The 21,005-nt window shown below is 44.3% G+C and overlaps 1 protein-coding gene across 6 annotated transcripts in view; it reads left to right on the forward strand.

Moving 5' to 3' along the window:
* Positions 1-21,005, forward strand: part of atp2b4 (ATPase plasma membrane Ca2+ transporting 4) — a 109,459-nt gene that overhangs the window by 71,000 nt on the left and 17,454 nt on the right. For all 6 annotated transcript variants that reach the window (XM_029114218.2, XM_010880880.5, XM_010880882.5 and 3 more), the window contains 13 exons: positions 4,386-4,568; positions 5,089-5,303; positions 7,961-8,203; positions 8,502-8,636; positions 9,095-9,204; positions 9,683-9,920; positions 13,106-13,285; positions 14,185-14,272; positions 14,730-14,836; positions 16,268-16,459; positions 18,939-19,152; positions 19,294-19,505; positions 19,602-19,709. In XM_029114218.2, the coding sequence (XP_028970051.1) occupies positions 4,386-4,568; positions 5,089-5,303; positions 7,961-8,203; positions 8,502-8,636; positions 9,095-9,204; positions 9,683-9,920; positions 13,106-13,285; positions 14,185-14,272; positions 14,730-14,836; positions 16,268-16,459; positions 18,939-19,152; positions 19,294-19,505; positions 19,602-19,709 (2,225 nt within the window). The remainder of the gene's footprint in view (positions 1-4,385; positions 4,569-5,088; positions 5,304-7,960; positions 8,204-8,501; positions 8,637-9,094; positions 9,205-9,682; positions 9,921-13,105; positions 13,286-14,184; positions 14,273-14,729; positions 14,837-16,267; positions 16,460-18,938; positions 19,153-19,293; positions 19,506-19,601; positions 19,710-21,005) is intronic.

The raw sequence follows: 21,005 nt of genomic DNA on the forward strand, positions 1-21,005 counted from the left end.
TAGACAAATATGCATTACAAAGCAACCTGGGGTTAGCATTCAGCGCTAAAATTATCCTTCAGCATGTAGTTACCTTTGTAGATAGCAGCAGATATTTCACTTCAAGCCACAGTAAATGGGGTTTAAATAACACAAAAACTCCAGGTGATTTGTGTCCCTTAAAACAGATAGTGTAGTATTGTTTATTTCTTGCTGCTTGTTGTCAGTTTACGGCCTGGTCCTGTCTTCTTTTCGACCAGAAGGATTCTGAGGGTACCTTTGGAAACCTAATAGTATTTTTTTTTAAGGAGGTGGCCAAATAATTTTGTAATCTTAAAGTGCCACAGTTGTAGGACAAGAACCACTGCATTTAACAACGTTCCCCCTAATGAGCTGAACAGGGTTAACTTTGTATAGTTTACAGTGCTGCAAAAGGCTTAGTTGTTGAAGTTTCACCATCCTCACATGCTATGATGAGATTGTAAAGATGCACGCCACATGAGAAGGTGTGCGCGTGTGGGCGTGCGTGTGTATGTGTGTGCGTGCCTGTATATGGGTGTGTCTGGGTGAGTTGAATGTGGAGAGGTCAGATAGATTGTATCTTCTGCAGCTTGCCTTTCTTGGATGGGTCCTCTGTCCACCCTCCTTGTGGCGTGTCATCCAGAACTCATCCAAGCTGTCACACCCCTCACATCCTCTCCCCATACTCAGCCTCCCAGGGCCTGAACATCTGCTGCTTACAGACCCCCACCCCCCCAGCCCTCCTGTCCTCCCTTTCCTCCTTATCCTTGCCCTTGGACTTATCATTGGTAAACATATTATTTTCTTTTTGCCATGGAGAGATACTGATAGGGTAGGACAAGATTAAATTAATTGGGACTGGTTTACCCGACCTACGTTCACAATAGGAAATATATATTCAGAAAATGTCCGTCAGGCTTTTAATTGACACGGTAACCCAGTGTAGTAGCTTCATGGACGCAAAGTAAAATCTGTCTACGGAAAGTATATGGAATAGGAGTGGTAGGGATCCTCGTGTGAAGCTCCAAATATGTTTAAGGATTTGCAATTGCACTGCCTTCCGAAAGTATTCACACCCCTTCACTTTCTATGCATTTTCTTTTTGATGTGTTATCAAATTAATTTGTAATTGATTAAATATATTTTTAGCCATCTTTATGCATACTACCCCATAATGACAAAGCAAAAACAAGTTTTAAGACAGGTATTCTAATTTATTGAAAATGAAAAACAGCTGTTGTACATAAGTATAAATATCCTTTGCCATGTAAGAGCTCAGATGCATCTTGTGACCTTTGATCATGCTTTAGGTGTCTCTAGAACTTGGTGTTGATATTGTCTGATCTGATGAGACGGAATGCAAGGTGAGATCAAGGTATTGCCCAATACTTGGCTAATGCCATCCCTGCGGTTCAGCGTGGTTGTGGGAGCAACATGCTATGGGGATGCTTCTCAGCAGCAGGGACTGGTCAAGATTGAGTGAAAGACTCAATGCTGTGAGTGCTGCCAATGGCACGTCTACAAAGTAATGAATAAAGTGTCTGAATATTTATGTACATTAGATTTTCTTTTTTTATATTCAATGAATTGGTAATTATTTCAAAAAATATGCTTTCGCTTAGCCATTTTGGGGTATTGTGTTTTGATTGTTGCCCCAAAAATATATTTAATCAATTAAATTATTTCTTTAACACAACAAAGTCTGTAAAAATGTAATGGTTCTGAAAACTTTCTGAAGGCACCGCATAATAGAATTATTTTGTATCTACAGTATAAAAACATGCTGTTCAAAATATAATAGACTTTCCATTTGTAACATATGTTATATATACACGTTTACTCTAAAATATGACATCTATGTATAATATAATAGACAATCTACAATATGAGATTATATCAGCAATGTTGCCATTATCAAAATATCAGCATATGCACAGATAACATTCTTGTCATTAGCTAGCAATATTTGTCAAAAAAGTTATCAATGCTAATGTTAGCTATGTAGAATTGATTAGACTCCTTTAATATATTATGTTCTAATGTATTGAAAATCATTTTAATAATGTCAGCATGATGACTGAAGTCTTAGCTACTAATTATTTACCTCCTTTTAGAGAGATTTGTTTTCAAGACATAGTGATGCACTTTAGACAAAATCTTCAACACCCATTTAGGAATCATTGAGTAGAATTGTATTAGATATCATCCCCAAAACTGTAATGTGACGGAACGAGCAATCCATGAATAAGAGATGTTCCATCTACAATATTACACGTTCTGTCTGCAATCTGACTTACATTCTAAATATCTACAATATAAGAGACGTGTTCCTGTTCTGTTTAATACAAACACTAGAACAAAGTTGTCTGCGAGGTAGGGAGATGGATCTAGGCCTGGGATGTGGCTTGGTGTGGGAGTTGCACCCTGACAGTTTTAATGGGCTGTGGATTGTTGTCTGTTCTGTTTGTATTCTGTTTCCTTTCTTTAATTTTTCTCACTGTTGCCTCTTTCCAGGATGTTGCTCAGGACCTCATGCTGTTTTGTACTCTCTTCTCACCATCACTGTTTGACTGGCTCTTTTTCTGTCCTGTCTCTTTCACTAAAACAACCTCTGGAGATTTGCAGCCTCCTTCTACCTCTTCTTCTCGTTCTTCTCGTACTCTTGTTGTGGTGGTCGTGTCTCTCTGCTGTGTTTATTTTATTTTTGTTCTTTTATTCGGTTTTTGTTACTTTGTTGAGTTTTCTTTTTTTTTTTTTCATGACACCCCTGCCCCCCCCCCTGCCCCACCCCCCCCTCCACTCTTCGTCGTGGTGCGTGGTCCGTGCTGCGTCTGTAAGTGCTGTGCGTCCGTCCGTCAGTGAGTCAGTCCGTGCGTCGCTCTGCCAGTCAGTCCGTGTGTGTAGTCAGTGTATAGTCTGAGGGGTCTGTCGTTGTGAGTTTTGTGTCGGGACAGAGTTACTCTACTCAGGGCAAGCATATCCTTTAGGCAAAAGTTGACGGTGCAAAATGATGCTACTGGATTGGGAATGCGTTGCTTTTGTGTGAATTGAATAGTGTTGACTGTTGCATGGGGCTGCAGATGGAATCCACAAGAATGTGTATGCCACCCATTACCATAGAAAACTGATACTGTTTTTAATTGGACAGGTGAGATTATTGACATGGTAGGATAGAGATTGTGACTAGTTGCAGGTTGTTCCCTGTGTAACATATATAAAAAAAAATAATCCAAATTCTCACAGAGAACAAACAGAGAAAATCTAAGCTGTTGAAGTGAAATACAAATTCCATATTTGCGTATGCAAATCATGGCCAAGCTATGTGGCAGAGATGAAATGTTTGTAGTTGACAAGAAACCATTGTAGAATGTACAACCTGTAGCTATCCCTTGTTCTGAATCTGTTCATTGTTATTTGTGTGCTGTGAAACTGTATCCATGGACTCTGGGACAAGTTAAAGCTTTAAATCGCTGCTACAGATCAGTTGTGCATCGTTAGTTCTGAAGCATTTCCTGCTGAATAATGTGCTATATGCTTACTCTTTCCAATACCAACCTTTTTTTTGTAATGTTTCATTCATTCATTAGATTATTTAAACTTTCTATTATTTATTCAGTACTAATTTGTATTTAATAAAATCCCATTGCTGAACTTTCTATCAATTTGACAGCCACCATGTCATAATAACATCAGTGTTGATCACATTAAGGGGTCTCTTCTGGTTAAAGAGATCATGGTGATCCACAGCTGATTGAGTAGGTTCAGTGGATCACTGCTCAGAACCTGAGTCCGGTGGTCTGTTGACCGTGTTTCTGTCTTCAACCTTAACTGAACCACAACCTCTCTGTGTCTCTCTACTTTTCACCACCAACCCCATCCTCCTCCCTTCTCCTCCAAATGTCTGTTTCTGTTCCTCTTCCCTGAACCTCACCACCAACCCCATCCTCCTCCCTTCTCCTCCAAATGTCTGTTTCTGTTCCTCTTCCCTGAACCTCACCACCAACCAACTCCGACCTTGAATCACTACTTCCTTTTCTTCAAACTTAATACCCTACATTACGCACACTCTACCCTACCACCCTCTTTTCCACTCCTCCCTCTATCACCTCCCTCCCTATTTTCCCTCCCTCCTTTATCCTCCACCCGTCCTATATCCTCCTTATCCCTTCCATTCATCCCTTTCTCCCACCCATCTCCTCCATCCCTCATATCTCCTGTCTCCCTCATTAACCCCATCCCTCCCCAACCCCATCTACCTCTCTTCCTCCCTCCCATCTACTCCATCCCTCGTATTCTATTTTCTACATCTCCTCCGATCTCCTTCAATACTCCAATCTCCTCATCCCCCTGTCCTATCTCCTCCATTCCTTTACCCCGTTCCCTAGCTAAGACCCAGGATGGCATTGCCCTGGAGATCCAGCCGCTGAAGAGTGAGGAGGCGGTAGAGTCTGAGGAGAAGGAGCCAGAGGTGGAGGTGAAACAGGTCAAGAAGGTCCAAGGCACCAAGAAGGAGAAGTCCGTTCTGCAGGGCAAACTCACAAAACTAGCTGTGCAGATTGGCAAGGCAGGTGAGGAAAAAGGCTGAGATACTCATTCCCATATGTACACCAATAAACACACACAGACCTTCAGGATATAGAAAGACACGCGCACACACACAGAGACACAGACTTTCACAGACCTTCAGTATCTAGAGACACACAGACGCACACAGACATTCAGTATATAGAGAGACTCACACAGAGACCCAGAGTTTCACAGACCTTCAGTATATCGAGAGAGACACACACACGCACATTCAGTATATAGAGACACAGACACACACAGACCTTCAGTATCTAGAGACACACACAGATACGTTCACATACCTGTAGTATATAGAGACACTTACACACAAACCTTTGCAGACATTCAGTATATAGAAACACACACACACACACACACACACACAGACCTTCAATATATGGACACACATACATACACACACACACACACACACACACACAGAGACATACAAACATTTACAGACGTTCAGAGATGTCTTTCATGGGGGCTGCAGCAACAGTCTGCTTTGTTCCCTTTGCCCAGGTCTGATCATGTCGGCGGTGACTGTGATCATTCTTATTCTGTACTTCGTGATCGACACATTCGGGGTACAGGGTCGCCCCTGGCTGAAGGAGTGCACACCCATCTACATCCAGTACTTTGTCAAGTTCTTCATTATCGGAGTCACTGTTCTGGTTGTGGCCGTCCCGGAGGGACTGCCGCTGGCCGTCACCATCTCCCTGGCCTACTCCGTCAAGGTACACACACTCATGTTAGAGGGGCAGTATGAACGGAGGAGGTATGGACGTGTGCGTGGATTGGCCCTTATTGTAAATCCACGCGCACGTTTCGATTTGAAGCACTGTGTCGTCGCGGAGACGTTGGTTACAGGCGAACATAACAGAATCTGGCTAACGTCAACGCGCTGATGTTGCCTGTTTCGAAGTGAACAAGTGCACTTTGTGCTTTCTGTAAGCGACGATGTGTCGAGAGAACAGGGTTTTTCCTGGCTCAAGATTTGGCAACGGTGGCCCCAACCCCCGCTACCCTGCACACCACCGGTCGCCCCTCTGTGATGTACTTTATATAATATCTGGCTACACACTTGAAAAAAGAAAACTGTTATGGTCTTAAATCAGCCCCGTTTTCCTTGTCCACTTGAGCAGCTAATGCATGCCACATTGTCCTCCCTAGCAATGCTTCTAGCATACAGAGCATATCATTCCCTCATCATTATGTCTGGGCCACCCGAAAACATTTTGCCATTGAGCATCAAAATTATGTTTGTTAAAAGATCTAGGAAATCACATCAAATATGAAATCCCTCATCAAGCTTTAGAATTAATTACAGTCAATATTGTTGTTGTCCAGTTTCGTTGTTCTACTATTTCCTTGTCAATTTGACTTAGAAACGCATCAGAGCTGTTAGGCCTATATATACATATACAGCCTTAATGCGTAGTTTTTTCCTCCATCCTTGCCTTGACGCCACATCATTTATCTCCCTCTCTCAACCTCCTTCAGCTGTACTTGGCTCTGCTGCTGTCGCTGATCCAGCGTCTACACATTCACATATTCATATTGTTAGTGACTTAAATATGTTAGTTGTGTGTTTTTACACTGTGTATTGCATATATAATGTCATTGGGGACAGTAGCCTACATACGCTAATCGTTTCCCCAGTCATCTTTGTCTGTCTCACATAAACTCTATTGAAAAAAATCTGTGATTCCACTAGACGTAATCTGAAACATTAACACATTTTATGCGGATTGGATCTAGTTTAGTTTGGGATGGAGTTAAGTTTTACTGAAATATTTATACATCCTTGGGTGTAAAAAAATAATCTAGGATCCACTTGTTTTTCCAACGTTACTCATCTCAGCGATGTCAGATCCTGTATGCAAGGTTGCCAGATCATCGACGATAAACTTTTAAATCTGAATACTCCCTAAAAAACCTGCTCAAAGGCTATTGTTTCTATACAAGCCTGTAAATCGACCTGCCCAAGCCCATTCAAATTGGGGGAAACCTATCCACCTGGCAACACTGCAAATATTTATAAAAGTTTCCTCCTACGGTCACATTCGCTGCAGTATATTGCTGGTAGGCTATTTAGCATATGAGTGCGAAATTATGTATTACCATACCCCCACACAGAGGCGGTGCGAGATTTTGGGCAGGTGGCTCCCTTAGATTTTTATATGCAGGAAAATCCCCGGAAAAGCAAGAGGGTTGTGTATTGGAGTAGGACATGATAACGATGACTGAGAAAGGTGTCTTCTTCGGACACTACAAAATGTGTTACCGCAACAGTTGTGGTAATGCGAGTAACCTCTATTGTCACCTCAAGACAACATGTGCACAGCTAATGGAAAGTTATAAAAAAAGGCACAATGCAGACATCACTGCCCAAGTAAATAACCAGAAGCTGTGACTAAATATAAGTAGTTACCATCCTAGAGGCTTGTGCTCCTTCTTCGGCATGGTGTTCATTGCTAGCAAAGGAAGGAAACACTCTGATATACCATTACTGCTGTCCAGAATGTTTCTCTAGGCCACATTTCCCAGCCCTAACTCACACACAAACACCCACTCGTATACACAGTCTCACAAACATAATATAGATTATTTATGTATTCTTGAATGTATTTTCAGTAAAATGACCAAATTTTGTTGAGTTATATGGCGAACAACACTTTCAGGAATGTTTCTTTGGCAGGTAAAGCTTTTTCCTCCTTATGGACCGTGTATTAGTTATTTTCTATGTCTTGTTGGTACCACTGAAATATCCCTTTAAACTAACCAATATTTATTTTCTGGGTTGCATATAAAACGGTTAACTTTTTACTGATCAAATGTTTTTTCAACATGTTGTGTTTACACAGGCAGCCCTGTTCTAATACACAAATTGAACTTTTAACAAATCAGGTCAGGAACCTTGCCAATAATTGAGCAAATTACCAATGTTTTGCTGGGTTTTTAAATGCAGACAGAATTCATAGTCATGTGCATGTTGTTAAAACATTGCCATATTAATGACTTGTGAAATCACATGGAATTTTATAAAAAGCATTTAAAATGTGCATACCATTTTTCCCTCTACCCCAAATATGTATGATATGTTAAAATCCTAGAATAAATACTCCACTACATGAATGCATCGAGACATCCACACAGTGTTTCATTGTGAAGGTCAGCCCCCGAGGTAACCCCCCCCTACACACACACACACACACACCCCTCCGCACTCCAGTTCAACCAACGCACAACATACTGTTCAGACACACAAGCTGCCCCAAGCTGTCACCAACACTCTGGCCTGTTCCGTCTATGGGCTCATATGCACGCACGCGCGCGCACAAACATTCCCACGGTTGGCTCTGTTCTAGCCTGTGTCCTGTCCCCTGTGTAGAAAATGATGAAAGACAACAACCTGGTCCGCCACCTGGACGCCTGTGAGACAATGGGCAACGCCACGGCCATCTGCTCGGACAAGACTGGAACGCTCACCATGAATCGCATGACAGTGGTCCAGGCCTACATGGGAGACACGCACTACAAGACTGTGCCAGATCCTGACGTCATCAAACCCTCCACGCTGGAGGTCCTGGTCAACAGCATCGCCATCAACTCCGCCTACACCACCAAAATCCTGGTGAGGGGGAAAAACGCTTGCGCGCGCACACACACTTTAGGGAGGTACTTGAAGCACACGCTAGTAGAAATGGTCCGTAATGGCCTTCCAGAAACATGATGCTGCTGTCTGTCCATCCATTCCTCTGTCCATTTAGGTCAAGACATACAACACAAGCTTTCAATAACCCTTTGAATATCACCACAATTGAGGGTTATGTCATCATGGATGCACTCACACTGTATATGATCCATAACTACAGAGTGGTGGTGTGCCTTATCTATCAGGAGGGTGTGTGATGTTTTGTTTGTTGCTCTAGTCCCCAGAGAAGGAGGGAGGTCTGCCCCGCCACGTCGGCAACAAGACCGAGTGCTCCCTATTGGGCTTTGTTTTGGAGCTGAAGAGGGATTACCAGCCAATCAGGGATGAGATTCCTGAGGAGAATCTTTACAAGGTGTGCAGCCACGTTGTATCTAAAGGAGCGTTCAAAAAGTATTGACACCCTTGACAACAATTAGCAGAAAATACCATGTAAAATACACTGATTGTATTTTATGGCAAAAAAAATTGGGAAACTTACAATTGCTAAGATCATTGATGGTGTTACTAAGATAATGCCTTCTGCAGTCGTGTATGATGGGATCATTGATGGTTTTTCTAGGATAATGCCTTCTACAGTCATGGATGTGATCATTGATGGTGTTACTAAGATAATGCCTTCTACGGTCGTGGATGTGATCATTGATGGTGTTACTAAGATAATGCCTTCTACAGTCATGTATGTGATCATTGGTGTTACTAAGATAATGCCTTCTACGGTCATGTATGTGATCATTGGTGTTACTAAGATAATGCCTTCTAGAGTCGTGTATGTAATCATTCATGGTGTTACTAACTGAGAGTTGTCTTCAGGTTTACACCTTCAACTCGTCTCGTAAGAGCATGAGCACCGTGCTGAAGAACGCAGACGGCAGCGGCTTCCGGATGTACAGCAAGGGAGCCTCCGAGATCGTCCTGCGCAAGTATGGCAGGGATGGGGGAAGGAGGGAGGGAGCGATGGGTGGGAGAGGGAGGAGGTGGTGGGAGAGGATGATGGGAAGGAGGCAGGGTGGGAGAATGGGGAGACAAGTAGGTGGGAGAGAGTAGGGTGGGGCGGGGAGAGGGAGGTTGGAGTGAGGTGGGTGGGAGGGTGGGAGGGAGGGAGGATGAGAGGTGGTGGGAGAGGGCGGGTGGGAGGCAGGGTGGGAGAGGTAGAGAAGAAGGAGGCGGGGTGGGAGATAAAGGGAAAGCGAGTTGGGAGACTGAGCAACATGTCGTCTCTTTGGTCGATGCATGGAAGCACTGAGATGGATGAACAGATCATCTGAAAGATTGAGTTCATCATTTGAGATCCAGGGGCTGATTTTAAACACCTCTGAAAGACTCCTGGAAGATTAGCCATTGAGCTAAAAGTAATTCAATAATTACATTGAGTGATCTCTCCCTGCCTCCCCATTCTAGATGTTCCCATATTCTGGACAAGAACGGAGACCCACGTATCTTCAAGCCGAAGGACCGTGATGACATGGTGAACAAGGTGATCGAGCCCATGGCGTCTGACGGCCTGAGGACCATCTGCGTGGCGTACAGGGACTTCCCCTCTGAGGCCGGAGAGCCAGACTGGGACAGCGAGTCCGAAATCCTCAATGATCTCACCTGCATCTGTGTGGTTGGCATCGAGGACCCAGTGAGACCTGAGGTGAGACACACAAGTGGCGTCGGTCTAAACAAGATGTGCTCGGATGGACACCTTCTGCCTGATCAGAAAGTGCACATGCGTTTCCATTTGTGTCAGAGCTGATGTTGGGTATGGCTGGACCAGGATGATGTGTGACTGAATGTGAGCCCCATGTAGAGAGGATGTTTTGGGGTTAAGGGCTGCAGTGCCATTCCCCTGGATGGAGATCATGTGGTGATGTACATTAATTAATGTATTGAGTGTAGTAACTCTCTAGACTTGCCGATCAACAACCAACTTTTAACAGTGATTAGCCACCATTCACCTACTGGGCTGTCTTTGATGCTGGGCTACCTAAAGCCCACTATGTCCCTAAATGTAACATTTGGAGTCTAGCAATGTGTTCGCTTGTTAAATCAGTTTGATGAGGTCAGTAGTGCTGTGATCTACAATCCCGTTTCCAAAAAAGTCAGGATGCTGTGTTGAATGCAAATAAAAACGGAACGCAATGAAGTGCAAATCATTTATCCCTAAATTTAAGTGAAAATAGTACAAAGACAACATGTCAAAAGGTGAAACTCAGAAATGTTATTGTTTTTGGAAAAATACATATAATGTGATGCCAGCAACACATTTAAAAAAGTTTGGACAGGGGTATGTTTATTACTGTGTTGCATCTCTTCTTATAACAACATTCTGTGAGCGTTTGGGAGCTGAGGAGACCAATTGTTGTAATTTTTTTTTAAATGTATTTTTATTCGTGCCTGATATAGGATTTCAGCTGCTCAACAGTTCGAGGTCTCCTTTGTCACATTTTTTGTTTCATACTGCACCAAATGTTTTCAATGGGTGACAGGTCTGGGCTCCAGGCAGGCCAGTTTAGCACCCAGACACGTTTACTATGCTGTAATATGTGCAGAATGTGGTTTGGCATTGTCTTGCTGAAATAAGCATGTCCGTCCCTGAAAAATATGTTGTTTGGATGGCAGCATATGTTGTTTCAAAACCTGTATATAGTGTTCAGCATTAATGGTGCCGTCACAGATGCAAGTCACCCATGGTTGCACGTCTCCCATGCCAGTTGCACTAATGCACCCCCATACCATCACTGTTGCTGGGTTTTGAACTGTGCGCTGATAACAAGCCAGATTGTCCCTATCCCCTTTAGTCCGGAGGACACGGCGTTCATGATTCCCAAACAGAATTTCATATTTTGATTCGTCAGACCACAGGACAGTTTTCCACTTCGCCTCAGTCCTTAAATGAGCTTGGCCACTGAGAAGTTGGCAGTGTTTTTAGATCTTGTTTATTATTTCTTCTTTGGAAGGTAGAGTTCATTTGTGGATGCAGCGACGTACTGTGTTCACAGACAGTGGTTTTCAGATGTGTTCCTGAGCCCATGCAGTGATTTCCACTACAGAATCGTGTCATTTTTTAATGCAGTGACACCTGTGGGCCCGAAGATCAGGACCATCCAATATTGGCTTTCGGCCTTGTCCTTTGCATACAGAGATTTTCTGGATTCTCTAAATCTTTTATTGATATTATGTACCATCAATGATGAGATCCCCAAACTCTTAAGAGTTTCAGTTTCAACATTTGATATGTTGTCTTTGTATTATTTTATATTGAATTTAGGATTTAAATGATTTGCACATAATTGCATTGCGTTTTTATTTGCATTTCACAAAGCATCCCAACTTTTTTGGAAACAGGGTTGTAAGGTCCTCTATGCTACATTAACTGCAGGTTGACCTGTGTCTACACAGAGAGCTGGTGTCTGATGGAACCGCTATCAGTTTTATCCTTCTGTCAGTACCCCACACATACATAAAAACATAGATTCACACAAGTATCATGCATGTTAAGGCCTTGGGGGGAGTACAACCCTCATATTATCCTCTCCTGGCTTCACTGCAGCTTTTAAATACTCAAATGGCCCTTTGGTCGGCTGAAGTGTCCTCTATAGCCTCATAAACCACATCACTGCCTATAAACTGCACCCCAGTGTTGGTGAAAACAGCTTTGTGAATACTGCATAGATCCTGAAATAAATATAAATATGTACATGGCATTTTAGAGCGCAAATATGAAATATAACAACTTTCCTGCTCCAACTGGCTGCCACCTGCTGTGTCCTTCACAGGACTCCGTCATTAGAATTTTGAATGTCAATCAGCAGCAGATAAAATTGGATGCAAATGGATTTGTAGCCACTGGGTGATTTTCCTCTACCGGTTCCCAATAGGGTTGGAGGCGCGGCTAGCTGCTAGCTTGAAGGTCCAGTACTGTAGCAGCCAATCCATGCTATTTATAATCTCTGGGCACTTCTCTGATATGAGCTGTTGGTATGTAGAAGACTCCCTGAAATTATGTTTGTTATGGAGGCGATGCACACCTCTTCTCCGTGATAGATGGTGAAACGGCTCCTTTATCATGTTAGTATCCAGATGTATTACAGAGATGTTGTCATGCTTCCCATTACAGGACAAATATGTGGGCGAGTGTTTAGGAACATTAGAGTGTGTGTGGGCGTGTGTGTGGGAGTGTGTTTCTGTATGAGGTTGCCCGCCAGTGCTGGTGAGGTTGAAGGTTCTATTGTTCCTCAGGGTTGTGTGTCTGCGGAGTGTAGCTACACCTTTATTATACTGTGTGAGAGCAAGGTGGGCGGGAAGTGATGGCAGGTGGCCGATTGGCGTTCAGCAGTGTGATTGACTGGCGGGGGGGGGGGGGGGTCCTAATTACCTATAAATAAGTGATCTGATTTAAGGAGGACTGACTCGTTACATGGCTGGGGGTGGGTAATTACAAAGGACTTCAGACACACACCGACTCACACAGACACACACAAACACACACACTTAGACAGGGAGTAAGAAATGTACACACACCGCGGTTTGAGAGGTCGCTCCCAAGTGAGCAGAAGCTGCCAGGGCTTCATTCTGTCATGCTGAGAGGAACTAAAATAACCTCCGACATTTACTGTTAGTGAGAGCAGCTCTGGTACACACTGGAGGAGGGAGGACAGATGCAGACCACACTGACACTCACACACACACACACACACACACACACACACACACACACACACACACCTTGCAGGCAGCAGCCCTCTGAGAGAAGTAATAATAATATATTGTCATGACTACTAGCAAAAAAACAAACAATGTCCTTTTACTGAAGTTAACTACTACCAACCCCCACAGGTACCCGATGCCATCCTGAAGTGCCAGAGGGCCGGCATCACTGTGCGCATGGTTACCGGGGACAACATCAACACTGCCCGCGCCATAGCAACTAAATGTGGCATCCTGTTGCCGGGGGAGGATTTCCTTTGTCTGGAGGGCAAAGAGTTCAACCAGTTGATTCGTAACGACCAGGGAGAGGTGAGGCATGATATGTGCGTTTTACGTGGAAAACACAGGTGGTATTATTTCTTGGGAGTGGTCACCCTTGAAAACGATGAGCAGTATATGGGCTGTATAAAACAAACAACACCGGTAATGAGCTATATTACATGCAAAACTAATACGGGACAACTATATTTCAATGATACAGTTGCTCAGAGAAAAAAAGCTATATATTTGGTTTAATATATTTTGTTATTGGCATCTATATGCATGTATATAAATAAAACCTAACAATGTTCCCAACAATGTGAAGTACTTCTCAGTCTTAAGGAACTATATTGTGCCCTTCCACGGCTTCCTGTTTCACAGGGGTATACAAATTAAATAATGGGAGAATAAGAACCTGACACCTACTGTAACATTTTGTGCATCTCCGTGATAGGGAGGTTTTGCATCCACTTGTCCTGGGGTCCTTGTTTAGATCAAAGATATCATCAACTCTGACAAGTAGCAGTACATTTTAGCCAGATACTTGGTTGCCACTGCCAGGAAGTTGATACTTTGTGGCAAGTAGCAGAAAAACACAAATTATTAAATCACAATTTTTTTATGGCGATCGCCGTCTTCAGTCAAATCCATTAAAAACCACTGGGTTGAATTGCTCCCTATTTTGGGGCAATGTATAATTTGGGACATATGTAATTTTCATTGATACCCTTGAATCATTACGCCATCAATTCTACAGAATTGATGTCTAAAACCTGTGCTGTTAATTATATATCACCTTTTCTGCTCATATTTATCTAATGTGCCAATCAGTTTGGATGTGACATTCATTGTAGAAGCAGCTGCAGTAACATTGAGTTGGATCCACTTGTTTTAGTTGTAAGGGTGATGAGATACAGCCTGTCAGATTGAGTCCTCCTGTACTCTAGGTGGAGCAAGAGCGCCTGGATAAGGTGTGGCCCAAGCTGCGTGTGTTGGCCCGCTCTTCCCCGACTGACAAACACACTCTGGTCAAAGGTAGGTTGATGCTGTCACATGGCCCTCCTTCTCATGTTTCTCCTCCTTTTTCCTTCCAAAAATATCCTCAGTTTCAAGTGTGACAGACAAACATGCTGGACACCGAGGGGTCCATAGGGATGCCCCGCCTCTAAACCTACCCCAGTACTCTTCAAAGACCTGCCCGTTTCATCTCAGCGGGGGGCGGTAGATGGGGTTGGGGAGAGAGAGGTACGAGCTGGGTGAGATATCATCGTGCAAGTGGCGTCGTGAATATGGTTAGAAGACTAGTCATTGAAAGAATAGAGGTTTTACTACGGAGAAAGGTAATGGGGAGGCTGTTGTTTTTAAATATTTGGGGACCACCTTTCCCCTAGAAATGAATTCCCTACGTGCCTGGCTTAGTTGGCGTGTACACTGTGAACAGACTGTGTTATGACTTCCTGAAAGGTGCTGTATTTGTCTGCCTGTCCTTCAGGTATTATTGACAGCACGGTCCTCGAAACGCGACAGGTGGTAGCTGTGACAGGCGACGGGACTAACGATGGCCCCGCCCTCAAGAAGGCTGATGTCGGATTCGCTATGGTAACACTCACCATGCACTTGACTCTGTTGTCTTGGTTCCCTTGTCAGTTAGGTCCTTATCTTAGCTTGTATTCTCATAGTCAAGTATTGGTAGGTGACCTGTCAAGTCTTAACAAAATGACGCAGCAGTCATGACGCTGATTTTGACTAAACCTTATCTCTGCATGTTTCAGTATGGCATTGTAAGGATCCTTGTTTTTGGGTTAGCGGTTGCCCTTGTTCTGTTGAATTCCACCCCAGTCTCATCACCTTCACATTCTTCCAGAGTGCCCTGTGAAGAAATGAGCGCCGCCCGCTCCACCGCCAAACAGTGGGCCACGCGCCCTCGTCAAACCCCTGTCACGTTAACGGGGAGACCCCACAGCTTGGGTGACTGGCTGGAAATAAATTAGCAACACCGGGGAGTGCATTAGAGCCAGGAAGAGCTGTTAATAGAATTGAAGATGCTCAGCAAGACACGTGCCACTAAGCCCTGATAGAGTGAAGATGAAGGGAGAGAAAAGGGGGAGGGAGGGAGAGAATGAAAGAGACAGAGAGATGCTTTAGTTTAGAGAGAGCGGCTGTAATACCAGCAACAGTGGACAGAGCAATCATAGTAATCATCTATGACAGGCTGTAGGGTTGGAGAGAATGACCGAGTCAGAGGATCAGCAAAAGATGAATGTTTACATTTCCACATACCTGTGGATCTGTGTTTACATTCTTCATGTGCAGTGAGGAATGGACTGTGGGAGTTGAGTAAACCTTTGAGGGAAAGGAAAAGAAAATTAAAAGCCTAGTAATTGAAAATAGTGAAGGATAATGATATAGCCCGGGGTATGAGTTGCCCCAAATTTCCTGTGTAGTCAAAGGGTTGCAGAGAGATGAAAGGCTTTATAATAGCTAGCCTTTCTTTCTCTCCTAGCCTTTCTACTGCAAAGTTAATTGATTCACATATTTGAGAGGAGAAAAGGGCATATGTCAAAAGGGTGGGATGCTGTGCCAATCTGTAATGAAATGCTTACGCCTTGAAGGAACACTATTTATTTTCGACAGGACTCAAACGTTGACACTTAACAGTGTGGGTAGTGGTTACTTGCCCTCATCCACCTGGCTGACGCATGGTGGACATTTTGTGCTGAACCTCTAACCACTCATCAGCTGTCAGTGATGTAATTGTTTCATGTTCCTGACTTCAACTGCTCCTAGCACAAAATGGCTGCCATGCATTAGTGAGGTATGGCGTTGGGGTGTTAATCAGTATTGGTGCATGTGTTTAGTTCCCCATACAGTAAGGCAACTAAGATAAAACAGTGCTACTAGAATTGCAATGCATTTTAAATGCGTTGTGTGCAATGCTAACATTAAAAAAGCAATGGGAAACATCTCTGATATAAGCATGGTCATGGTCAACCACAGAGACTTATCCCCCTTCTCGGTGTCTCCTGACAGGGTATCGCCGGTACGGATGTGGCAAAGGAAGCATCCGACATCATCCTGACTGACGACAACTTCACCAGCATTGTCAAGGCCGTGATGTGGGGCCGCAATGTCTACGACAGCATCTCCAAGTTCCTCCAGTTCCAGCTGACTGTCAACGTGGTGGCTGTCATCGTGGCATTCACTGGCGCCTGCATCACACAGGTGACACACACAGCTCACTGTCATCGTGGCGTTCACTGGTGCCTGCATCACACGTGACACACACAGCTCACTGTCATCGTGGTGTTCACTGGCGCCTGCATCACACAGGTGACACGCTCAGCTCACTCTCATCGTGGCGTTCACTGACGCCTGCATCACACAGGTGACACACACAGCTCACTGTCATCGTGGCGTTCACTGGCGCCTACATCACACGTGACACACACAGCTCACTGTCATCGTGGTGTTCACTGGCGCCTGCATCACACAGGTGACACGCTCAGCTCACTGTCATCGTGGCGTTCACTGACGCCTGCATCACACAGGTGACACACGCAGCTCACTGTCATCGTGGCGTTCACTGGCGCCTGCATCACACGTGACACACACAGCTCACTGTCATCGTGGTGTTCACTGGCGCCTGCATCACACAGGTGACACACGCAGCTCACTGTCATCGTGGCGTTCACTGGCGCCTGCATCACACAGGTGACACGCTCAGCTCACTGTCATCGTGGCGTTCACTGGCGCCTGCATCACACGTGACACACACAGCTCACTGTCATCGTGGTGTTCACTGGCGCCTGCATCACACAGGTGACACGCTCAGCTCACTGTCATCATGGCGTTCACTGGCGCCTGCATCACACGTGACACACACAGCTCCCTGCCAACACACGGGCCTCTAACTTTCTCCCACTCCTATCTCTGTCTCTTTCTTGTTCGTCCTCCTACACGTCCTCCTCCTCCTTCCCTGTTACAGTTCAATTCAATATTGGACTGGAAAACATCTTTGCATTGCCAAAGCATTTTTTTTAATGGACTGTATATTTTACTTTTAATAATTGTACATATTATTTATTAGTGGCTACAATGTTTTAGCAACATCCAAATAGTTAAGAGTAAGAATCTAGATAAATATATATAAAATATTCATTATACCTGCATTACCAATGTTTTCTGCACTTCAGTGTCTGTCCTTTTTTCTTAGCAGTAGGTCACCAATATAGCTGCTGTGATTGCACAGCCTAACAGATATGGGAGTTAAGGGATGTTTTATTTGGTTTTAAATAATTTGTCGGCTTGACGGTGGCTGCTCAGTTTACACCAAATTGTTTGGCCATTGTGCACAGAACCTGTCTCCAGTGGAGAACCAGGTCTGGCTGTGGCGGCCTGACTAAAGCAAAGTTATGTTAATTAAATTTGTATATACGAATTAAACCATTCTGATTATTCTGTTAAAACAACTAGAGCCGTTTGGTGAGACAGCCCCAGTCTAAGTCAAAAACAACCATGGTGAGTGGTGTGGTTGATAAACCAACACCGTTGTTTAAATTTCCAGTTTGGAAAGCACTTCCAAGTAGATCACAACAGCCATGGACTGCGAGTTATATATAAATCGTTACCAGCATGCAGCTGGATTCTGACTGGCCAAACAAATTAAACTTTTGTTAAACGGTTTTGTGAACATTCTTTTATGTCGAAACTAGGGATTTAAAAAAAAAAATATTACCTCAGCATTGTCACTTATTATTCAAAAATGTTTCTTGTGTTGTTTTTGTTTTTGTGTATAATTTTTTTTAAAGGAGGATCTATTAACTTTTTTCTATGGTAGACAATGCTTATTGGCTATTTGCCCATCTGTGTTGCACTACACGTTCAAAGCCCATGAAGACATGCAACTAAATGCTAGGAATTCACAACTAAATTCCCACCTCCCACATAGTTATGAACATTGAGTGGCCCATCATAAAAATTGTCATAACAGAAAATGCCAGGAACATTGTGAATGAAAAATATTATCAATGGCATTTCGTTAATATGTAGTAGCGACATCAAAAAGTGAACCAAGAACCTCCATACATTCTGAAATGTGGCTTTAACTGCTACACCACTAGTACGTTTTTCAACATTTTCGGTCAGTCAGATGGATCCCATTACATTTTTTCTCTTTTCTCTTTTCTCTGTTTAAGCAATCGGGGAAAAATCTGTTTGAGAGGACAAAAGGGCATAATGGGAAATCATAATCAAGAAAACAGTCCTGTGTATAAGAGTTGTCCTGCACTATTCAGTGCTTTTCCATCTACTACAATCATGAAGGAAATGTTGAATAAACAATGTACTGTGACTTTGAGAGCTTTTTTAGACAGTGCACTCATTGTGATATCCGTGTTTTTCGCTCCGTCTGTCTCGATGATTAGCATCAGTAAATAGCTTTTTTTGTTGATGAATCTCAAATCAAACACTTAGAGTTCTTGCACTACTCCGAGGCTGGCCTTGCACATTCTTTGCGGTTTAGTGATAGCCCATGGGAAGCAGACTTTTGGGAGCCAATTAAGTACATTTTCCCATTATTATTTGGACGTTGGTACCTAGCAATAACATGGCAACAGAAAGACAGAAGCCAAACCCCCAATAAAACTCAGTTCAAGTGGAGTTTTGAACAATGCTTGTAACATTCTCTCCCTCCCTTTCAAAGGACTCTCCTCTGAAAGCAGTGCAGATGTTATGGGTCAACCTGATCATGGACACTCTGGCCTCCCTGGCTCTGGCCACAGAGCCCCCCACCGAGTCCCTGTTGCTAAGGAAGCCGTATGGCCGCAACAAGCCCTTGATCTCCCGTACCATGATGAAGAACATTCTGGGCCACGCCGTGTACCAGCTTACCATCATCTTCACCCTGCTGTTTGCCGGTGAGTCCGTTAATCCCAAAGTGGGGAATTAGACCACACTAGAACACAGGTGTAGAGTTAGACATGACACTTCAAACCTCACAAGACATGACACTTCAACAAAAGGCAAAATCTGTTGTCTGGTTTGCTTCTCCCCTTTAGGAGAAAAGTTCTTTAACATCGACAGTGGCCGGAACGCGCCCCTCCATGCTCCTCCCTCCGAGCACTACACCATAGTGTTCAATGTCTTCGTTATGATGCAGCTGTTCAACGAGATCAACGCCAGGAAGATTCATGGAGAAAGGAACGTCTTTGAGGCCATCTACCGGAACCCTATCTTCTGTAGTGTAGTCCTGGGAACCTTCATCCTGCAGGTACACACACACACACACCATTTACACATGGAGTTTCCCCAGTGTTGGTTAGCCTGGTTGTACAGGTTACACACTCACATTGTGCCTCTGTCTCAGATCATTATCGTTCAGTTGGGAGGGAAGCCCTTCTCTTGCACAGCCCTGACTATCGACCAGTGGCTCTGGTGTGTCTTCATTGGAGTGGGGGAGCTGCTCTGGGGACAGGTAAGATACTCTCGCTCACACGCCATGAAACAACACATCTGCAGCCTCCCAAATGAAAGCAGCATGGCCCAGATTTCCGCAGTACTCCCTCCATGCCTGCACACACAGACGCACAGCCAAAGACTTCACATAGACACCGTTGTCTAACTGTGCACAGGTATACATACAGGAATGAACCTATGTGTCTAGACAGGCAACCAAACTGTCAAACACAATCTTACTTAAACGCACAGTCTTGAGTTCAGCTTGGACTGGAGACAGACAGACAGACAGACGGACCGACACAGGGACAGACGGACCGACACAGGGACAGACGGACCGACACAGAGACAGACGGACCGACACAGGGACAGATGGACCGACACAGAGACAGACGGACCGACACAGGGACAGACGGACCGACACAGGGACAGACGGACCGGCGGACAGGGACAGACGGACAGGCGGACATGGACAGACGGACAGGCGGACATGGACAGGCGGACAGACGGACAGGCGGACAGACAGACAGGCGGACAGGCGGACAGGGACAGGCGGACAGGGACAGGCGGACAGGGACAGGCGGACACGGACCGGCGGACACGGACCGACCGACACGGACCGACCAACACGGACCGACCGACACGGACAGACACGGCGAGTGTCATTTTCTCTAAAGCCTGCGAGTGTCATTTTCCCCTGTATCAGCCTACAGCTTTATACCCTCAGCATGATGCCCTCCAGTTTGTGTGTGTGTTTGTACATGTGTGCGTGGGTTTGTGTGGCCGCTGGTGAATGCACAGGTTTGTGTGGCTGGTGTGTGGGAGTCTTTGAAAGCATAATCATTCAGAGCTGATTAATGACTTTGAGTCATCATGACTTGTTACATAAGTGTCCCGTGTTTGAAAGGCAGACAAGAGAACACAACACTCATTAGTATCTGTTCCTCCATCTCATGGAATGGTACTGCTAGAAAACCGAAGGTGATTCTCCTGACAGTTTGTTTCAACCTACGGCATAAATGGTTCCCTATTCCCTACCAAGTGCACCCTATAGAGATTAGGAGCCTGTAGGGAGAGAGGCTTAGATGGATTCACTCCAGGGGCATGCTAGTTAGTCATATCCCTGCTCAACCAACCACATTTCCAATTAACGTTTTAATCATTTAGCAGACGCTCTTATCCAGAGTGACTTACAAATAGTGTGTTAATCATAATTTAGATAGGCGAGACAGGCAAGACATATCGTAGTCGTATCAAGCACATTCTACCTCAGCACTGTGCTGTTTTTGTCAGCAAAGTCTGTGAGTGCTGGTAG

The sequence above is a fragment of the Esox lucius genome, chromosome 17, assembly GCF_011004845.1.
Source record: "Esox lucius isolate fEsoLuc1 chromosome 17, fEsoLuc1.pri, whole genome shotgun sequence".
Classification (NCBI taxonomy): Eukaryota; Metazoa; Chordata; class Actinopteri; order Esociformes; family Esocidae; genus Esox; species Esox lucius.